This window comes from Myxocyprinus asiaticus, chromosome 39 (genome assembly GCF_019703515.2).
Source record: "Myxocyprinus asiaticus isolate MX2 ecotype Aquarium Trade chromosome 39, UBuf_Myxa_2, whole genome shotgun sequence".
Lineage (NCBI taxonomy): Eukaryota > Metazoa > Chordata > Actinopteri > Cypriniformes > Catostomidae > Myxocyprinus > Myxocyprinus asiaticus.
In genome coordinates this window covers 18,788,180-18,808,540 of record NC_059382.1, presented here as the reverse complement: position 1 = coordinate 18,808,540, position 20,361 = coordinate 18,788,180, and the positions used below count along the sequence as shown (strand labels likewise).

The 20,361-nt window shown below is 39.7% G+C and overlaps 3 protein-coding genes across 7 annotated transcripts in view; 2 read left to right on the top strand and 1 right to left on the bottom strand.

Moving 5' to 3' along the window:
• LOC127429773 (zinc finger protein 85-like) overlaps positions 1–3,652 on the top strand; it is a 60,357-nt gene extending 56,705 nt beyond the window's left edge. For 3 of the 5 annotated variants that reach the window (XM_051678942.1, XM_051678938.1, XM_051678941.1), the window contains one exon: positions 2,064–3,652. In XM_051678942.1, coding sequence (XP_051534902.1) covers positions 2,303–3,481 — 1,179 coding nt within the window. In that variant the 5' untranslated portion in view covers positions 2,064–2,302 and the 3' untranslated portion in view covers positions 3,482–3,652. The remainder of the gene's footprint in view (positions 1–2,063) is intronic. The other 2 variants (XR_007895332.1, XM_051678943.1) reach the window with 1 other exon arrangement.
• LOC127429774 (porphobilinogen deaminase-like) overlaps positions 1–6,157 on the bottom strand; it is a 71,449-nt gene extending 65,292 nt beyond the window's left edge. The window contains exon 1 of the mRNA XM_051678946.1: positions 6,039–6,157. Within this exon, the coding sequence (XP_051534906.1) occupies positions 6,039–6,068 (30 nt within the window). The 5' untranslated portion in view covers positions 6,069–6,157. The remainder of the gene's footprint in view (positions 1–6,038) is intronic.
• A 4,622-nt stretch (positions 6,158–10,779) lies between these two features.
• Positions 10,780–11,259, top strand: LOC127429675 (zinc finger protein 70-like). Its single transcript, XM_051678779.1, has one exon. It carries the CDS (start codon positions 10,780–10,782, stop codon positions 11,257–11,259), a length of 480 nt encoding a protein of 159 aa, XP_051534739.1.
• The last annotated feature ends 9,102 nt before the right edge of the window (positions 11,260–20,361 follow it).

The window sequence follows — 20,361 nt, the reverse complement described above, 5'->3', positions numbered from 1 at the left end:
ATTTACAAGGCGTGTACCGCATCCCGATGGACTTTAAGTCGGGATGCCTTTCGTCCCGATAATTAGACTTAGCTAGTTTGATTGCTTTAAATAAGCATTTTAAATTGGCATCGCTGTATCATGCTTTTTCTGACATGAGAAACCACTAGAGAGTAACGAAAGAATCGCTCACTGCAATTTCATAAGGGTAATTTTCTCAGAGCGGGTAACTGCACTAAACATCCCTCGGCTCCGCTGCCTCCCACATCTGCTGTCTGTTTGCCCAGAAAAAAAAAATCCATTACTTGCTAGATGCCAAAATCGAGGAGGAAATGGATCCTTTGCTAAATAGCGCGTAATAATATAAATAAATGTTATCTTATGCTAATATGCTTTAGCGTGTAAAAAGTCGAGGCACCGTTTCTGCCAATCCTCCCTATACTTGCACTGAATCTAAATGCAAACATTATGGTAAGTCACAGTTATTTTAGTAGAATAGGCCTACTTGTTAACTGAGCTGCTTTAGTCAGGTTTATTGTCATTTTACATATTGCAGTGCGATGAACAAAATGAAATATACAGTCTAATGGCTGCATCCAAGCAGACAGATGAAAGTTATATGCTGCATTCATGTCAGTGAATTATAACAGCTACAACAGTAAATTATAAATAATACATTGGAAGATAATACATTTAATATAAGACAATATATATTTACATAACAGTGGATAGGACTATGATTTAAGGAGCCAAGCTCAGATTCCCACCATCCCATATTTTTAAATGGGAATATGGGTAGCCTATGACACTTGGGCGTAGAATAGAAGGCTATTACGCGACAGTATTGTGTAACTTATTATGGGACAAATCTTAAGGCAATGTGTAAATGCTGATTTTAAATTCAGTGGTCGAGCTTTTGAGAGAAGAGCATTCATGAACTTCATGAGCAAGTCGCTTGCATCCAAGCACCCTGTGCTCGCTCGATCTCACGAAAGTAAGCCTATTTCTTTACAGTGTAGGTCTATGCCTCTATATAGTCTTGTGGATTTATGGTTATTTTCATTATTTTGGTAATATTAACAGACAAATTCATCTGAACAATTTAACAGCAGTGAACTCTTATTTTGTCTCACAGCATTTAGGAAGAACAGACAATGTTAAAGGATGACTAATCAGAAAAAGGGCCACCCACATGTGTGAATTCATTTTTCACCTCTTTTAGTTTCTTTTTAGATGGAATCAAATTATCAAAACGAACAGTGTCCCGATTTCTTTCCAATTTCCTATTTTTAATTTCAGCATAAAATCGAAAGTACGAAAAACAAGCCGTTATTTGTTTTTTATATTGGTTTTGTAAATTATTAATGAAATAAGTTGTTTTTCCAATTTTGAATTCTTAATTAAATATGAAAAGAACGAATGATACATGGATTAAAGAACTTCACCATATCTTGACCTTCCTTTCCTTTGGGGATTCCAACGAAACGAACATTGTTACGTCTATTCCAATTTTTGGTATCTTCTAATTTTCCCTACACTTGATCCAAATCAGTTTTGGTGGCCGGTGGGTTAGTCTGCAACACTTTCTCTGCCGCTTTCAGAAATTCGAAATTCGAGAAATTTTAAACCTCGTCTATTCTTGTGGTTGCTCGACGTATTTCCTCGAGGCCGCCCATGTCGGTTGAGATTTTCGTTAGTGCATAAATGTTCGCAATATCTTGACCTACGTTATGAGGCTCGCTGTCATTCCCCACCGGACCCCCGCCATCTTGATCATGAGAGGCGTCACACGTGTGTGACCATAAATGCTTTTTAATGTCCCCACTATTTCGAATTCTTCGACATCCTACACTCCCAGCACAGTAATATTGATTAAAAGGATAATTGTAGCAAAGTGAAGAGGAGCTTGCTTCCACTCGCATAGCGTCATGTGACTCCCAAAATGCGCAAGTCTTAAAAAGAGGTTTAAATATTTTTTGAGTGCAAAGTTAAGCATATTTAAATAAACCTAATTTAAACCCTTTGTTTAAGTCTTACATTTGCCAGGAATAATCTTTTGAGTTTATTTTGTTATTGTTTTGCAGCTGAAGAGCAGGATAATGCCTCTATTAAAGACCAGGAACCTGAAGTAAACAAACAGGCAGAGCAAACCACTGCACAATCAAAGAAAAGAAAGAATAATATATCATTTGACTGTAATGAGTGTGGAAAGAAATACCGCTGGGACAGGCTAAAGCAGCACAAGTGTAGACAAGGCACCCCTCACGAATGTGACAAGTGTGGGAAGAAGTTTGCGTTTCTAAAAGGACTCCAGAAACACCAAATGAACCACACTGAGAAGAAAGGAAGCTGCAAAACATGTGGGAAAACCTTTGCAGATCTCAAGACACATGAACTTGTCCACCTGGAAGTAAAGCCATACCTTTGTGGTGTATGTGGATGTGGCTTCACTGTAAAGGGGAGTTTACAAGCACACCAGAGAATCCACACAGGTGAGAAACCATACAGCTGTAACACATGTGGGAAAACATTTTCAACCTCAGGTAACCTGGCTGGCCATCAAAGAGTTCATTCAAATGAGAAACCATGGAAATGCAACAACTGTGACAAGACATTCAAGACAAAAAAAAAACTGAAATCACACCAGCTTGTGCATACAGGAGAGAAACCTCATACATGTCATGTATGTGGCCAAACGTTTGTGCATCTCATGAGTCTCAAAAGCCACATTCACATTCACAGTGGTGCAAAACGTTATGCATGTGGCATTTGCAGCAAGCAATTTAATCTGACAAAATATCTGATGAGGCACATGGCAGTACATGGAGCACAGAAGTCATTCACGTGTGAAACATGTGGGAAAAGTTTTGCTTTTAATTATGCTTTGAAGAAGCACCAGCTCACACATAGTGATAATGGGAACTCTTTTCGTTGTGAGGTATGTGGGAAGAGCTACATTACTGCCTCTAGACTCGAAATGCATCAGAAGCTCCACACAGACAATGATCCATACATGTGTAAAGTCTGTGGTAGAAGCTATAGCAGTACGAATTCACTGAAGGAACATGAGAAACTTCATTCAGGGGTGGCTCCATTCAAGTGTGAAGTGTGTGGTAAGACTTTTGCGCAGAGAGCTGGCTTGAAAATGCACGAAGTTGTTCATAAAGAGACCCCACACAAGTGTTCTATCTGTGGGAAGATGTTCGGGCTGCTAAATTGTCTGAAAGTGCACATGCTCATTCACTCTGGTATGAAACCGCACAAGTGCGAAACATGTGGAATGTCCTTTCGCTTATCGGGAAGCTTAAAGCGTCACAGGCGTGTTCACACTGGAGAGAAGCCATACAGCTGTGAAGTCTGTGGGAAAAGGTTCGGCCAACCCAACAATGTAAAAGCTCATATGCAAATCCATACTGGAATGAAACCCTACACATGCCAGAAATGTGGGAAGAGTTATGCATATGTTAGAAATTATAATGATCACAAATGTAAACCTGTATGAAAAAAACATGGTAGGAACTTTGAGCACCATTTTCATGTTGTATTTGTGATATCTTTTAATCAAATGTTTGGTAAAACCGTAGTTGTTACTGTAGATCCACTGTAGCTGTAAATGTTACAGATGTTATTAAAGCTGTTAAGAATTAAAAAACTAAAAACTATTGTCTGTAAATGTTAGACGTTCTTTTGTTATGAATAGAAACAGGAGCCTTCACTGACTTTAAGAGTAGTCTGTAAGATTCTTTTACTATTCTAAAAACACTTTTTATTGTTTTACTGATGCTATCTACAGTAACTGAACTCTTATAGTCGTTTACAGATACTACAGAATGCAAACTGAACAGCCGGATTTGAGCTGGTCACCAACGAAATGTTGCCAGATTGCAAAAATTATTTGTGATAGTCTTGGAAACATCAAACAAATCAGTAATGTTTTACACCGCATGCCATAGTTTATTAGCAAAAGTGTAAATTAAAAGTTTCCACGAAGTTACATAATAGTTGAATAATTTCCAGTTATTTTGTACAATTAAAATAAATTATTTGTTGTAAATTGTTTTCTATAAAGAAAACTTAACATTAAATGAAAATATAAAAAATAATTTCTGACAAATATGTCATTTAATATTATAATATTACTAAAAAATTAAATGAACAAGTCTTTATTATGGGGCCACTGAAAATGTTCGTATAGGGCTGGGCAAGTAAAAGTAAAAACTTCCTATGAATTTCCTGAAATTTGGAAATGCAGCAAACCTTTACTAGCGGGACATTACATGCTTCACACCTGTCCGACTATATACATGCAGTCCTCAGGGCCGAGGATCTGAAACAAGGAGATAAAGAGATCATATGCAAGAAAAGTCCTGGTCTGATTGAACACAGCTGGTTAAAAGTGTCCTGAATATATTACTGTCATTAAAAAGTATTATATGTCTCACTTATTAATCAAATGATGCAATAATCTTGAGTGTTTTACTCATTAGGGATAAAGTTTATTAAAGTAACATGGAAGCACCTGGCTAATGCGGTTCTCCCAGCCCATTCTTTTAAGACCTGCTGCTGCCAAGAAGACTGTGGAAAAGTCCTCCTTTTCATTCAACTACTTCAGACTGGTGTTGATATTAACTCTGAGTTGTCATTGTTTTTTTTTTTGTTTTTTGATTTTTTCCCCAATTTGGCATGCCCAATTCCCAATGGCATGCCCAATTCCCTAAGTCCTCATGGTGGCGTAGTGACTCGCCTCAATCCGGGTGGCAGAGGATGAATCTCAGTTGCCTCCGCGTCTGAGACCATCAATCCGTGCATCTTATCACGTGGCTTGTTGAGCGCGTTACTGCAGAGATGTAGCGCATGTGGAGGCTCACGCTATTCTCTGTGGCATCCACGCACAACTCGCCACGTGTCCCACTGAGAGCGAGAACCACATTATAGCGACCACGAGGAGGTTAACCAAACCTAACTCTACCCACCCTAGCCACCGGTCCAATTTGTTATTAAAAACGTATCTTATAAAATATACTCTTTATGATATGAACATTACTGTGTATTGACCGCTGCTTCTACCTCTTGTTTGGCAGGGAGTCTAGACATTTGTCTTTATTTTTTGAGTGCAAGAGAGCAGCGGCATGTGGGTTTTCTCATCTTGGAGAGAAGAAAAATGTCATCACAAAACGATTAATGAGTAATCCGATGTGTGACACTTCAAAGATAATTAATCACTGAATAGTATAACGTTTCAGTTTACTTTTGGCCCATAAGTAATTTACTTTACATCCATTCAAACTACCATAAAAGCCTCTTCAAATGTTGAGGAACATGGGCCTAAGTATGTTTGTACATTTCAGAACATGGAGAACTTATTGTCCTGTTACTTTTGTTTTGCACAGTGCCAAACGTTTACCAGAGTAGTAGTAGGCAAGTTTTTCAAAGAGTACATGGCCAGGTCTAACCAATGGAGAAACAAATATTAAAACAGCATTATGCATCCTGGAACATAAACACCAGCATGGAAGTATTAACCTATATTCTCCAATTTCTTTGTGAAAATACTTTTTTGCCAATCTTTAACACACAAGTTGAACAAACACTTGATGAATGTCGTTAAAAGCTTTCTCCCAAACACAGTTACACAGTTATTTACATACAGTATTATTATTTCATTAAAACAGCTACAAGGAATTAGTGATGAGAACTGTAAATATGCATTTGTATTTATTTTATTTGGACTTAAATTAGCACTAACTTTAAATAAAGCTGTGTCAAGAATTAAATTGCTTCAAAATTGGTCAACTTGAATTGTTTGCAACTGATCAGTCAAAAACAATTTTTTTCTTAAATTGCTGAAATTAGTTTACTATAACAGGAATGTGATTTTCTCTTTGACACAATGAATGAAGACCTACATAGGATAATTTTCCCGACACTTCCTGGTTCCAAATGGCTATGCTGACTTTGCCATCACCGTCCTGTAAAAGAAGATCATATTTTAAACAAAGGTCTGTACCTCTGTCCACAAAGAGCCCACAGAAACGTCTTAATTTTGAATTTGTTCTGACCCTAATGTATTTATAAGGTCCATCTGCCATAGTTGTATATAACTGAGCTGAAGTCTTTAACTGCTTGCAGTAAGAGAAAGTAATGTACACTGAACATGCAGCTGGACCATCTGATGCAGAAGGTACTACGCCCATGTATCCTGACTTCAGTAGATAAGACAATAATGCCTATCCACTGTATCTGTTACAAAGAAGGGAGGAGTGAAAAGCACCATTCGTTTAGAGATTTTTGAGAATATTAGACAACTATCTGGGTAGAGTGAATACATTCTACTCTGTCTACCACTATAGATAAATCAGATGTAATCATCCCATTAACCAGCAGTATAATTTCTAATATTATGTTGTGGAGCGGGACATGGTCGTGTGTCTGTCACTGGGGAGAGAGGAAGCGGTAAGGACCATCACCTGGTGATTAATGATGCGTAACACCTGTTTCTTGTTACAGTGACGATGGAGATGGGCTTGAAAAGGCCACTGAGAACGCCAGTGAGGCAGAGAGAGTTGTGTGAAGCTGAAAAGCCACGTCTGTATCTGAAAGCCTGTTTAGTGTGCGTGAAGCTGAAAAGCTTGCTCTTTGTTTATGAAGCTGAAAAGCCTATACTTGGAGACATCACAGGTCAAGGAAATGAAAGTTGAGGTGAAGGTCCTTACAGAGGATATAAACCAAATGAAAGAAATGTTGTCAGATTTGGGCCAGCTGATGAGAACCATGCAGATGATGAGTAGATGTTCCAGTTTTTCTATCAGCTCTAAACAGAGTTCCAGTGAAGCATCCCCTGTTCCTAAACAAGATAATCAACAGGATGATGGAAGTAATAAAGCTTCTCTTTTTCTTGAGTTTGGTGAATGCCTAAGACACCGGCTGTGTCCGAAACCAAAGGTAGCTGTCTTGTTGCCTCACTGCTCTATCAGTCAGTGACTCATCAGACAGCGTCTACGTATGAAGGTACCTCCAGAAACTGGTTTTGGACAGGCTATTGAGGCAGCATAACTTCACATCATTGCTAGGATACCAGAAACTGATTAACGCAACTCAATCAACTGCCTCTTCAGCCATCATTTTTTCTAGTTCAGCTCGACTGTCGTCAATGCGCATGCACAGGATTGTGGGATTTCATTGGCAGCGACAGATACATCAATGCTGCCTTCAAAAATCAATCAGCTAAAGGGATCTCAGTAGACAGGATGTGACATGAACATTGAATTCAGACATGCCTTGTTCCTTTCCTACCTCCGTATACAGCCTCCAGAGGCAGCATTTTCCTGGTTTCGGACACAGCCTCCATCAGGCAGAGCGGGATAGTATTCTTCCCCCCTTACCACCTAGAGTTAGCAGACAAGGTAATCTTTTTTTCCTCCACCTCAGTCTATGCTGCCCACACCCTTTACACAATCTGGGAGAGAATTATTGGAGATGCGTTCCCTACAGCTCTCTGATGTATGCTTACTGACTCTAACTGCTGTTCCTGATAACATTAGACCACAGCCTTTACTGAATTCCCCTGTAATTAGTGAAGTAACCCAGCTTGGCAGTGATCCCACATGGTCATCTGTTAATCAACAGCTTTCAAATACAGCATTTTATCCCAATGACCAGAAAGCATTGCAGTTATGGGCCCTTATATCCCAATCAAATGCATATTTTCCATGTTCTTCATGGTGCCCCTAAGCTACCCAGCATACCTCTCAAGCCCTGTTCACACCACCGTATTGTCGTTTGGTGTCGCTAAACTCTGCGATCTGTATCGCTGGTGGGTGTTCCTACTTCTGCCGCCACTCTAACGTTACTGGTGGACTGCACATCTGGCCATAGGAGCTTTTGAAATGCTGATTACAGATGATACTGATGATATCCCTCGATCCATGTCTTACTCTCTGCTGGTGGTCAGATGCTGGTATAGCCTCAGCTCTTGATCCATGCCTTACCCTCTGCTGGTGGTCAGATGCAGATGCAGCCTCAGCTCTTGATCCATGCCTTACCCTCTGCTGGTGGGCAGATGCCGATGCAGCCTCGGCCTTCGATCCATGCCTTACCCTCTGCTGGTGGTCAGATAATAATAATAATAATAAGAAGAATAAGAATGTTTAATTTATATAAGAGCTCAATGATGCTTCACAATAAAGAAGAACAGTGGACAGTTGCCCAGCCTGGAACAAAAACAAATGCAGTTGCATAGCAGATCAGATTGTAATCAATTAGACATTTCAGTCCAGTACAAAAGAACACATAACATTGTGTAGACAGTAGAGAAAGTGTAAGCAGAGTAGGCAGTGGCCCAATCAGAATACAGATAAGTATACAAATACAATGAACAGTACATGAAGCATATACACATTATGACTGATAATATTGGGAGAACAAATAGGTTTTGAGCTGAGATTTGAATTCGGAGATAGAGGTAGTAGTTCGGAAAACCAGGGGGATTGAGTTCCATAGCTTATGTGCCACAACAGAAAAAGACCTGCCGCCCATTGACAAAAGGCAGAATCTAGGAACAAGAAGAAGTTTGCACCCAGAAGATCAGAGTGAGCGAATAGGAATATAGGGAGAAAGTACATCAGAAAGGTAAGAAGGAGCTAGTCCGTGGGGTGACTTAAATGATAGCAGAAGAATACTGTATGCAATTCGGGATGCGACAGGTAGCCAGTGAAGGTTAAATAGGATGGGAGTAATATGTGCAGATCGTTTGGTGTAAGTTAGTACTCTTGCAGCAGAATTTTGAATATATTGCAAGCGGGAGATTGAGTGTGCCGGTAGTCCAGAAAAAAGGGCGTTACCAGTAGTCAAGGCGAGATGTAATAAATGCATGGGCTAATGATTCAGCATCTTTCGGGCTAACGTAGGGACGAAGTTGGGCGATACGTTGGAAAAATGCTGAAACTTTAGAGAGTTTGTTAATATAGGCATCTAGGGTCAATGAAGGGTCAAGAATGATACCTAAGTTTATGACTGTGGCAGATGGGAAAATTAGAGTAGCATCAAGGTCACAGCTAGGAACATTAGTTAGATTGTGATCTCTGTCGATGCAGCCTCAGCCCTCGATCCATGCCTTACCCTCTGCTGGTGGACAGATGTCGATGCAGCCTCAGCTCTCGATCCATGTCTTACCCTCTGCTGGTGGTCAGATGCCGATGCAGCCTCAGCCCTCAATCCATGCCTTACCCTCTGCTGGTGGTCAGATGCCGGTGCAGCTTCAGCCCTCGATCCATGCCTTACCCTCTGCTGGTGGGAAGATGCCGGTGCAGCTTCAGCCTTTGATCCATGCCTTACCCTCTGCTGGTGGGCAGATGCAACCTCAGCCCTCAATCCATACCTTACCCTATGCTGGTGGGAAGATGCCGATGCAGCCTCGGCCTTTGATCCATGCCATACTCTCTGCTGGTGGACAGATGCAGGTGTAGCCTCAGCTCTTGATCCATGCCTTACTCTCTGTTGGTGGGCAGATGCCGGTATAGCCTTGGTATAGCCTCGGCTCCTACCGGAGCTTCCACCCATGGCTGCAGTCAGTGGTCCCTCTGCCTTGCCTGTGGCCCACCAGAACCGTGGGCTCTGCTCTTTTTGGTGGTCCCACCATGGCCTTAGCTCTCTCAAAACTGCCATTATAAAGAAATCATAGGGAAATCCCGAGGGAACCCATAGTTAGATCTCTTCTGGGTTTTTGGACAAGAACCTAAACAGCTCTATTCATTTTGATGGAAATTTATGAAATCGAAATACCTCAAAATAGCATTTATTTTTATTTTTATATTTTTGAGTGTTAACATATTTAAACCATTTGTTTAAATCTTTTGTCAGGAATATTTTTTTTTTTTTGAGTGTATATTGTTAATGTTTTACAGCTGAAGAGCAGGATATTGCCTCCGTTGAAGACCAGGAACCTGAAGTAAACAAACGGGCAGAGCAAACCACTGCACAATCAAAGAAAAGAAAGAATAATATATAATTTGACTGTAATGAGTGTGGAAAGAAATACCTCTGGAAACATACACTAAAGCAGCACAAGTGTAGACAAGGCACCCCTCACGAATGTGACAAGTGTGGGAAGAAGTTTGCATTTCTAAATAGACTTCAAAAACACCAAATTAACCACAATGAGAAGAAAGGAAGCTGCAAAACATCTGGGAAAACCTTTGCAGATCTCAAGACACATGAACTTGTCCACCTGGAAGTAAAGCCATACCTTTGTGGTGTATGTGGACGTGGTTTCACTGTAAAGGGGAGTTTACAACACATCAGAGAATCCACACAGGTGAAAAACCATACAGCTGTAACACATGTGGGAAAACGTTTTCAACCTCAGGTAACTTGGCTGGCCATCAAAGAGTTCATTCATGACAAATGAGAAAGCATGGAAATGCAGCACCTGTGACAAGACTTTTAAGAGTGAGAAAAAACTGAAAACACACCAGCTTGTGTATACAGTAGAGAAACCCCACACGTGATATCTGTGGCAAAAGGTTCAGCCATATCACTAATCTCAGAAGGCACATGCTTATTCACAGTGGTGTAAAACGTTTCGCATGTGATGTTTGTGGCAAGCGATTTAATCAGACAAAATGTTTAAAGAGGCATATGACAGTACATGGAGCTCTGAAGTCATTCATGTGTGAAATATGTGGGAAAAGTTTTGTTTTTAATTATGCCTTAAAGAACCACCAGCTCACACATAGTGATATTGGGGACTCTTTTCGTTGTGAGGTATGTGGGAAGAGCTACGTTACTGCCTCATCACTCAAAATGCATCAGAAGCTCCACACAGACAACAATCCATACATGTGTAAAGTGTGTGGTAAAAGCTATAGCAGTACGTATTCATTAAAGGAACATGAGAAACTTCATTCAGGGCTGACGCCGTACAAGTGTGAAGTGTGTGGTAAGGTTTATGCTCAGAGATCTGGTTTGAAAATGCACGAAGGTGTTCATAAAGAGACCCCACACAAGTGTTCTATCTGTGGGAAGATGTTCGGCCTGCCAAATTGTCTGAAAGTGCACATGCTCATTCACTATGGTAAGAAACCGCACAAGTGCGAAACATGTGGAATGTCCTTTCGCTTATCAGGAAACTTAAGGCGACACAGGCGTGTTCACACTGGAGAGAAGCCATACAGCTGTGAAGTCTGTGGGAAAAGATTTGGACAACCCAGTAATGTAAAAGCTCATATGCAAATCCATACTGGAATGAAACCCTACACATGCCAGAAATGTGGGAAGAGTTAGAAATTATAATGATCACAAAACATGGTAGGAACTTGTAACTGCATTTCAGCACCATTTTCATACAGTTGAATTTGCAATATATTTTAGACAAATATGTGAAAAAACTGTACCTGTTAGAAAAAGAAAATGTGAAAAAGCTGTTACGGATTCAAAACCAAAAACTAGTGTCAGTAAATGGAAGGCATGCATAATATAACTTTTTTTGTTACTAATAGAAACAGAGGCCTTCGCTGACTTTATGATAATATTGATAGGATATAAAGAGTAATGAACTTAAGGATAGTTTGATACCATGAAATCTTCATTGTACTTAACTAAATGAAGTGGCTAAAATTGATGGGTAATGCTTTACAATAAGGTTGTATTTGTCAACATTAGTTAAAGGGATAGTTCACCCAAATATGAAAATTCTCTCATTATTTACTTACCCTCATGATATCCCAGGTGTGTATGACTTTCTATCTTCTCCAGAACACATTTGAAGAAAATTTGAAAATATCTTAGTTCAGTAGTTCCTTAGTATCCAGCAGCCATATAACCCTGCAGATCTTGCCTGGTTGCCCACTATAGCTAAGCAGGGTTGAGCCTGGCCAGTACCTGGATTGGAAACCTCCTGGGGAAAACTAAGGTTGTTGCTGGAAGAGGTATTAGGGAGGCCAGCAGGGGGTCCTAATGCCCCAGTATAGTGATGGGGACACTATACTGTAAAAAGGCACTGATTTCGGATGAGACGTTGAGCTCCTGACTGTCTGTGGTCATTACAAATTCCAGGACACTTAAAGAGTAGGGGTGTAACCCCGGTGCCCTGGCCAAATTTCCCCCATAGGCCCATCACAGTCATGGTCTCATAATAATCCTCATCCATTAATTGGCTGTATCACTCTGCTCTCTCCTCTCCACCAATAGCTGGTGTGTGGTGAGCGTACTTGCGCACTGTGGCTGCCGTCACATTATCCAGGTGGATGCTACACACTAGCAGTGGTTGAGGAGCAGTCCTCCTATACTATGTAAAGCACTTTGAGTGCCTAGAAAAGCACTATATAAATGTAAGGAATTATTATTATTATTATTATTCATTAAAATGCAAGTGGATGGTGATCTGATTTTTGAAGCTCCAAAAATCACAGACAGTCAGCATAAACGTCATCCATACAACTCCAGCTGTTAAATTAATGTATTCTAAAGCAACACAATCGCTTTTGGTGCGAAAAAGATAAATATTTATGTACTTTTCTTGCTTCTGGTCAGCAGCAGTACGCGTGTGACATAATCGCATTGGCATTTGAAACACGTGAGAACTGACGCACGTGCGTCACAACTGGAAGAACAGCGCTGTTTACAAGTGAGAAAGAGGAATGCTGTACGCTTGGTTGGTTTTGGTTTAGATCTGTTATTATCTGTTTCTTTACTCACAATGGAGCGTTTGTGTGCTTATCCTGGATGTCTCAACCGAGTGGAAAACTTGAGATTACCTCGGTATCTTGACAACGCAAATACGTCACACGAGAGACCGCTTGAACTCCACTGTAAGGGGGTTCAGTGGAAAGGAGGAGGCGAGAACCGAATTAAGAATATAAATAATAGTTTAATAATAAACTTAACCAAAAACACACAACCATAAACACACAGTACAGCTGCCTGCAACTCTCTCTCTCTCTCGAACTGTCGTCCCCGGCCACCTTTATCCCTCGCGCGCCCCATCAGGCTGATTGGGGACTGGGCGTGCGTCATTCCAGCCCGGCCCCGCCCTCCTCGGCTCTACACTCCTCCCGGCGTTGCCTCAGGCCGGGGAGCCCCCGGCATGACGTACATCCCCCTTCCTCTCCGTGGGGGCGTGCCTTGCTCCCCGACTGCCGGCAGGTCATCCCTGCCTTCCTCGACCTGGGAGGAGACAGGAGGGGAAAAACAACAACACAAAATAGGCGAGGGAAAGGCCAACATGGAGCGACAGAGAGAGAGAGAATTGCAGGCAGCTGTACGGTGTGTTTGTGGTTGTGTGTTTAAACTATTATTTATATTCTTAAGCCTGTTCTCGCCTCCTCCTTTCCACTGAACCCCCTTACATCCACACTTAAATATTGATATTTTTTCACACCAAAAGCGATCGTATCGCTTGAAGACATTAACTTAACTGCTGGGGATGGATGATATTTTATGCTGACTGCCTGTGATTTTTGAAGCTTCAAAAATCGAAACACCATCCACTTGCATTTTAAGGACCTACTGATCTAAGGTATTTTTCTAATTTTCTTCAGATGTGTTCTGGAGAAGAAAGTCATGCACACATGTGATATCATGAGGGGGGAGTAAATAATGAGAGAATTTTCATTTTTGGGTGAATTATCCCTTTAAAAACATCAGGTATCATGAACATGAAATGAAATGATCATTTTTTAACAACATATAATCATCTTGGTTAATGTTAATTTATGACAATAAAATTGGTCATGTTCATAATGTAGCTAATGTTAATGTATACAACTTTTCATTTAAAACAAATATTAGTATAGGTTGAAATAACCAAGATTATGAAATACTGTGAAAGATTTGTTCATTGTGAGTTCCTGTTAACTTATGTTACCAAATAAAACCTTATTGTAAAGTATTACCAATTGTTGTAAATAGTTTAATTCTTCAACAGATGAACTGTAAATAAAGTTTAGTCTTTTGAATCCTGACTGAAACCTGTATGACTTTCTTCTGTGGAACACAAAAGGACCCAAAAGTATCATAAAAGTAGTCCATGCGACTCATGCATCATAATCCAAGTCTTCTGAAGACATAGGTTAGTAGTAGCAGTGATTTGTTCTGATTCACATTCAGTATAAACAAGTGTAAATTGTGGTAAATCTATATCTAGGCAGGGCATTTTATATGAAATTCTTCAAAATTGGACAGAATACTTTTGAGTAATAATTTCCATAACTATGAAAACAGAAGGGTGCATACTGTAATATCTAGACTCTGTATTGGACATATATGATTTCAGTGTCATAAAATCACTTGCCTTATCTGTGTAGTTATATCCAATATTACAACTTCGTTGCCATGACAACTTAAAGCTATAAACACTGTAAGTGATTTTATCACACTTAAATCATGTTAACATGTATAATCTTTACGTCTTCTGCCTATACTTTTGAAACAGTGCGTATTTTTGTAAAAAAAAAAAATATTCTCCCCTTTTTCTCCCCAATTTGTAGTCCCCAATTCCCAATGCGCTCTAAGTCCTCGTGGTGGCATAGTGACATAGGTGGCGGAGGACGAATCTCAGTTGCCTCCACGTCTGAGACCGTCAATCCACGCATCTTATCACTTGGCTTGTTGAGCGCGTTACTGCAGAGACATAGCGCGTGTGGAGGCTTCACACTATTCTCCGCAGCATCCACGCACAACTAACCACACGCCCCACCGAGAGCGAGAACCACATTATAGCGACCACGAGGAGGTTACCCCATGTGACTCTACCCTCCCTAGCAACCAGACAATTTGGTTGCTTAGGAGACCTGGCTGGTGTCATTCAGCACGCCCTGGATTCAAACCAGCGACTCCAGAGGTGGTAGTCAGCGTCTTTACTTGCTGAGGTACCCAGGTCCCCCGAAACAGTGCGTATTTTAATGTTTATAGACTGGACCCATTCACTTGCATTGTAATTGTCTTACTGTAACTGCATTTTTTGCTTTTTTATTTTTTGTATAAAGAGGGGTGTCTCTAAATGTTATTTTCTGTGGTAATAAACATTATGCTACAAATGCTGTCAGCTCACCTTAACCAGAGACAGTTTAGCAGAGACAGACCACTGGTATTAAAATAAATGGGAGAAATTGGAACGGCCATCGAATGTAGAAAATGAAGTCCTGCCTTACAGGTAAAAGAGCCAATCACCTTTTAGATGCAGATTGCATGCGCATTAAATAAACCAGCCTGAAAAATGTCTTTTTTTCTTTTCTTTTTTTTTCTTTTCTTTTATTTGTGATCTGAGCTAAAGAAGCACAATTTATGATATCATTGTTAGAATTTACTGCTGATTTTAAATATGTTCTATTATCATAATCTTGACCAACCATTTTGGAGATTTCGGTCTTTCCCCATTCAAGAAGATAGAAGCTGTTCTTTTATGCCACTTGTTTACATAGACAAATAGCTGCCCAGACTGCCCGGGAGCATTCCAAAGATGTTCTTCGTGTGGGCTTGAAAGGCACTTTGGCTTAACTTGTTCAGAACCAGAGACTATTTATTAAGGTGAGACGGACCACTTCTGTTAAAATGAATGGGAGAAATTAGAACGCCCAACCAAGGAGCTTTAAGCGCCCAACGATCAACGGATGTAGAAAGGAAGTCCCGCCTTACGGGTAAAAGAGCCAATCATATTTTAGATAAAGACATCACCTGTCAATCAACTCGAGAATGCATGCGCATTAGCTATACATGCTGGGAATTTTCTTTCTTTTTTTTTCTTTCTTTTTTTTTTTGGATAATATGAGGTTAAGAAGCAAAAATTATGATACAAGTGTTGTCAGAGTTTACTGCTGATTTGAAATATGTTCTTTGATCATAATCTTGACCAACCGTTTTTGAGATTTTGGTCTTTCTTCATTCAAGTAGATAGGAGCTGCACTGGCATGACTGGAAATAGCCTCCCGGGAGCGTTCCAAAGATGGCCGACAGTGGACTGACTTGCTAGAGAAACTTTGACAGAACCTGGAAAATTCATTTAAAAGTGTGCTTAAGTGACAGTTGAAGATGATATTTGAACAAGCTTGCTGTTGCGTAATGCCCTGAAACATAAAAAAAATATACAATGCTCTTTTAATTTATTTGAAGGGAATAGGTTTGTTAAATAGGATTTAAAGGAATATTCTGGGTTCAATACAAGTTAAGCTCAATCGACAGCATTTGTGTAATATTGATAATTACAAAAATTTATTTCGACTTGTCCCTCCTTTTCTTATAAAATAAATAAAGGCTTAAATCTGGGTTACACTGAGGCACATACAATGGATGTGAATGTGGCCAACTTTTGGAGGGTTTAAAGGGAAAAATTTGAAGTTTATAATTTTATAAAAGCATACATTAATTCTGCTGTTAAAACTCATGTATTATTTGAGCTGTAAAGTTGTTTAATTGTCATTTGTACAGTCATTTTAGGGTTTTAGTGTTTGTTGACAGTACATTGTCATGGCAACGAAGTTGTCAAATTGGCTATGACGTTAAACAGACAAGGTCATTAAGTTTTTTTTTCACACTAAAATCATGTTAACACATATTGTTTATGTCTTGTGGTTATACTTTTGAAAAAGTGAGTATTTTTACGTTCGAAAATTGGCTGCCATTCACTTCCATTGTAAGTGCCCAGATTTTTGCTTTTTTTTTTTTTTTTAAGAAAAGGAGGGACATTGAAATTAATTTTTGTGGTAATCAATGTTATGCCACAAATGCTGTCGATTGAGCTTAACTTGTATTGAACCCGGAATATTCCTTTAAGTAGTTTTCCCTCCTACGTCGTCACTGCACACTCCATTCCAGTAAATGGCAGAAATGCTCCATTAGCTGGTTTGCCAACAATAACACAACATCCTGCAGCGCAGCACTAGTCACAACTGTGAACAGCTGGATACAACTTAGAAAACGCAATTTCAGCGAAGATGTCTGATGATTTCTACATTGAGGAGGAGATGCATTTCTATGCACAGCCTTATTTGTTTGAACTGAAGTACACGGATGTCGAACTCTGAGAGATGGAAGTAGAGGCAGCGGCAGCAGCACAGACAGAGGGCACAAGACACCTGATGGTGTTCATGTCGACAGTGCATTGTAATGGCAATAGATGAAGAGAGTCTCTGCTGCAATGATTGTGATTTTGCCAGATGCCCCCCGGAAAATTGAACAACATATAGTAAATGCTTAACTTATGATTCCACCTCTAATAAGCTGCAGTGTTTTGGAGGTGATGTTTTAATTGCCCAGTGTGAACTGGAAGAATAAGCCCAGGCATCAAGGACCGGGTGTCACGCTGTCTGTAGAGTAAGTATATTGTTATGTGTGTAATATATTTAGACTAATTAAGCAATATAAGATGAGCAAGGGTGCTGTTGTTCCATATGTGTGCTACGGCTGTGATTCGGCCTGCAGCCATGCTGGTTTCCGGTGTTATGGATCAACTGGGGATCGTGGTAACTGGGGATGTGTGCGTGCACATGAATAATTTGACTTACCTTTTCAGCAGTTTTGTTCAATGTGAACTGCCAAAGAGCAAAGAAAAGACGTTTGAGACATTATAAAAAATGCTGGGATCATTATTAAACCAAGTTGTTAATTGATGTCTGTTATAATAAATTTGACAGTTTAAGAGCGATTTGAACTGTTTCACAGGGTAACATCTGGTTTCCCATGTGAACGTGGGACATTGGTTTGAATGGGTACTGGCGATTACACTTTCAGAGCAGTAAATCGCAAGTGGAATTATTTTATTTGCAATATTAAAGCATCATAGGCTGATATGTGTGAATAATATGCTTTCAATTGCTTTTATTTCCTTACCATGAATAATGACTTGATTAACCTGAAAATCAAAAAAGTGACAGATTAATTAGAGCTGGGACGCTGGTCCAGTGTTAAAGAGCCCATATTATGCTAATTTACAGGTTCATAATTTTATTTTGGGGGTCCACTAGAATAGGTTTACATGCTTTAATGTTCAAAAAACACATTCTTTTTCTCATACTGTACATTGCTGCAGCACCTCTTTTCACCCTCTGTCTGAAACGCTCTGTTTTAGCTCCTGTCTCTTTAAAGCCCCCCTTCTGAAAAGCCCTGTCTGTTGAAATTGGTCAACCACTTAGAGCGTGTGTCCGAAATGTAATGCCCCTTACCATAACCGAAGCTGTGTCTCGTATCGAAGGCTGCACGCTAGCTAGGACGCGGCCTTTGAAGGCAGCGGTATTCCGAGCATCCTCCTTTAAACAAGCGTAGTTTAAACGAGACGGCCTTCGTAGGACAAACGGAAACAGAACTTATCATGGTTGTTATGACAGCACAGCACTGTTTAACAAATGCGAGTGCTTTGAGTGAGAAGGGAACAAAGTCCCTTTGGAAGGGAATGTATGAGGTACATTTTAAGAGAGTTATAATAATCCCCTTGCTGGGGGAGGGGCAGCAGCAGCATCCACTGCCAACTCGCCTGATGCGGTGAGAGATATGACATCATCATTATTATCCACAGCATCAGAACCGCTGAACGAGATCTTTCAGAAGGCCGGAGATCGTTTTGCAATATTAGAATATTGGCGTTATTGTAGAGAGGTTTCGACTAGGTCATGTAAGAAGGTACTCCCATATGCATTAATCAACCCAATGTCAAATGTACTGAGTCGTAAGGGAACTCCACATTTGAACTCTCAGTAGCAGATAAATCCACAAATAATCAAATATACTTACAGGTTGTGATCCTGAAGCGCCAGATTGTCCTAACAAAGTGAGAACTGCACCATCTTTCAGGAGTAACCGACTTGAAAATACGGCATTGTTTGAGGTTGTACTGCTGAGGAATAGCAGTAAAAATACATTTTAACCACTGATTCTTCATTTCGTCTGACTTTGGAAGTCCAAACAAAGAGGTTTTGCTTTCGCAGTGAAGAAAAAACAGCATCTTCTCGACATGGGGACAACACAAACCCAACTCATCCTGGCCTCAGCTATAACTATGTTTGTTTGAGGGCGGGCCAATGTAGCCCTTAGGCAGGCATTATGCAAATATGTTACATAGTGACGTAGATACTTTATGGAAGAAATGGCTGGACTACAATCCAGTCATTTCTTGTAGTTCTTGAGCAGTGTTGTCTGTGGGAGAGAATAACTCCCTTTTGTGTGGACTTTGTGCTTTGTTACTTTGCAGACTTTTTACATGCACAAAGAGCTACATTACACACTTAAGGAAAGGCAAAATCCCAAAAAGCATAATAGGGCCTCTTTAAATAACGTAGTTTTCTGAATTTATCTCCGTCATTAAAAATAATTTCAAAAGAAGTATCAAACACAATTCATCTCTGCACTACACTCATACTGTCATTTTGAAATAGTACCTTTAATACCCTTTCTGTTCTTTACAGTCAGATGTTGATCTTTTTTTGAATAAACACTTTGCAAATGTGTAAACTTACTTGTATATATATTTTTACTAAATAAAATTCTATTGGACCAGATGCATTTGTTGTTTCACTTCCTCTGCCTTCCACTAAAGTATTATAGGCATTACACAAATAGCTTATGAGTAAGAGTTCATATCTTTGACCTTGGGGGTCTTCTCCAGGGTGGTCCACCAGTTATGGTTTGAGCTCATTCAAATGTATATGAAAAATTGCATGAAAAAACACAATATTAACAAATCTTTTTTTTAATTTTATTTTTAATTTTGTTAGTTTTTTTGGAGCTTAGTGAAGGGTTAATTACTTTTAATTTGCCCCTAACTGTAAGGGAGGAACTTGTGGTGCTGTTTGTATGACTTGGCATGCATCAATGAAAAAGGAGGATAAATAGACATTAATTTGAATTGAGCGGGAAAACAAAAACTTTTCTGTGTAAAAGGTTTTAGAAAGTAACTTAGAAATAATTAATAATGCGATTACTTTTGAATTAATTAATCAGTTACGTCTGATTACAAATTAAGAGAAGAAATTAGCTATTTGTAGTGGATTGGTTTACGAATAACTTACCCAACACTGTTCCTTTCTGATCTTCATGAGGAATCTTCATCTTTATTGACATATTCACAATACTAATCTTGCATTATTGTTTATTGTTTTTTTGTTTTTGTTCTTTTCATTTTGCCTTATTTTGACAGATACTGATGAGAGGGGCTGGCCTGAAAATCAGAAAGGCGTGTTGCAGACATCAACTGAGCTATCAAAAATGCAATAAGAGAAAGAGTCTTTTGAATGTGAGCAGTGTGGAAAGGCCTTTACAAAGATGTATGGTCTTACACACCACAAGCATGTACATTCAAGCATAAAACGACACTGTTGTGAAAGGTGTGGGAAGAATTTCATACAATTCAGAGCACTAGAGACTCATCTCCGTAAACATATTCCGAAGAATGAGAAGAAG